This window comes from Salvelinus namaycush, chromosome 7 (genome assembly GCF_016432855.1).
Source record: "Salvelinus namaycush isolate Seneca chromosome 7, SaNama_1.0, whole genome shotgun sequence".
In the NCBI taxonomy this organism is placed as follows: Eukaryota; Metazoa; Chordata; class Actinopteri; order Salmoniformes; family Salmonidae; genus Salvelinus; species Salvelinus namaycush.
In genome coordinates, this window is record NC_052313.1 from 31,038,871 (window position 1) to 31,041,009 (window position 2,139).

Genomic DNA, 2,139 nt, shown 5'->3' on the forward strand with positions numbered 1-2,139 from the left:
TCTGCTTCCCTTATCTTCAGTCCTTCTTTCTTTCCATTTCTCCATCGCCACTTTTCTATTTACATATGTTTTACTTCGTCTCTCTATTTATCATCTCTGAATTCTCAATTCTCAATTCACTATCTCTCTCCTTCTATCATCACTCTACTTTCATCCTTACCTCTGCCCCCCCTCTCTCGCTCTCGCTTTCTTTCTCTTTCTTCCTGGAGGCTGCCAGTTGATAGCAGTGTAGAGAGAGTGCCAGGGGCTAAGGAAGGCTAACATCAGCAGATGTCTGAAGAAAATGACTCTGCTTGACCAGTTTGGGGGCTGGATGAGGCAAAGAAGAGGATCAAACATTGGGATTCATTCTGCTTTCCACCACCTGCCGGGCGCCTGACTCTGAGCATGGAAGACAACAGAACAAGAGGACCATTGAGCACGCAGCACTGAGAATTTCGGAGTATACTGATGGACTAAACTAGGTGGATTAATAGCCAACAACAAGGCTAGAATGGTGACATTAACATTTTACTAAAAGGCTTAGAGAACTACCAACTACACAATGAATGCCACAGAACACCATGGGTTGATCTCTGTGAGCTATAACAGGAACTCCAGCACTGCTGGGACTCTGGTATCCGTCAACAAAGACTCAGAGGGCATTGGTCTCAATGACTCTTCGACGGGATGTTACGACCAGCTCCTCATCTCCACCGAGGTCTTCCTCACGCTGGGGATTGTCAGTTTATTAGAGAACATCCTGGTGATTGCCGCTATCATCAAGAACAAGAACCTCCACTCTCCCATGTACTTCTTCATCTGTTCTCTGGCCGTGGCCGACATGCTGGTCAGCGTCTCCAATGCCTCCGAGACAATCGTCATAGCCCTGATCAACAGCGGCAACCTGAGCATCTCGGGGTCGCTGATAAAAAGCATGGACAACGTGTTCGACTCCATGATCTGTAGCTCACTGCTGGCGTCGATCTGTAGTCTCTTGGCGATCGCCATAGACCGCTACATCACCATATTCTACGCACTGCGCTACCATAACATTGTGACGGTAAAAAGAGCGCTGGCGGTGATCTCCCTCATATGGTCGTGTTGCGTGGCATCGGGCGTGCTCTTCATCATCTACTCTGAGAGCACCACTGTCCTCATCTGCCTTATCACCATGTTCTTCACCATGCTGGCACTCATGGCCTCGCTCTACATCCACATGTTCCTCCTAGCCCGGCTACACATGAAGAGGATCGCCATGCTGCCTGGGAACGCGCCCATGCGCCAACATGCCAACATGAAGGGCGCCATCACCCTCACCATCCTCCTAGGTGTGTTCGTAGTGTGCTGGGCTCCCTTCTTCCTCCACCTCATCCTCATTATCTCCTGCCCCAGGAATCCCTACTGTGCCTGCTTCATGTCGCACTTCAACATGTACCTCATCCTCATCATGTGTAACTCGGTCATCGACCCACTCATCTACGCACTCCGCAGCCAGGAGATGAGGAATACCTTGAAGGAGATCTTCTGCTGGTACAGCTTGCCAAACCTGTGTGTGTGTGAGCTCCCTGGGAAGTAGTGACCCTTTGAACAGCTGACAACTGCTGAGGTGGCATCTGCCTTTGTCTCCTCACATGAAAGAGACAGTTGAGACGTTGTATACAGCATGAGGTCTTTGATGTTGGTGCTGATTGTGATTGGTGAGGACTGATTTGCCCTCTTTCTGCCCGTGCTCCAGGACATGGCTGTAAATTATTAAAAAGTAGTTCCTCTTAACTGGTTCTGGTTACCATGGCTCGGGTTGCCAAAGAGAAGGTTGGTTTACATACACACTGTAAAAACAGAACACAACAGCAATCACATTCTTTCTCTACAGCACAATCAGGTATCTTTTTGTTTGTCTTGAAAAATTCTGTTTTTAAAGTAACTGACCCATAATGTGAGAAGATATGATGATGATATGAGAAAGATATCTATTTAAATTAAGTTAGATATTTTAATATTTCAATTAGATTATTTAAATATTTAAAACATATTTAAAGTACTGAGTGGCTGCCTACACACTATGGTATTTTTTCAAGGATAACATATACACTGAAAGTAGTGCTCACGAGCCAAAACTGGTCATCAAAAATTGTGCACAGTTGTGTACTACGTCAT

General features: G+C 46.4%; 1 protein-coding gene across 1 annotated transcript; it reads left to right on the plus strand.

The window, feature by feature from the left end:
• Nucleotides 1-544: 544 nt before the first annotated feature.
• Nucleotides 545-1,558, plus strand: LOC120051189 (melanocortin receptor 4-like). Its single transcript, XM_038997917.1, has one exon. The coding sequence runs from the start codon at nucleotides 545-547 to the stop codon at nucleotides 1,556-1,558; it is 1,014 nt and encodes a 337-aa protein (XP_038853845.1).
• Nucleotides 1,559-2,139: the final 581 nt, after the last annotated feature.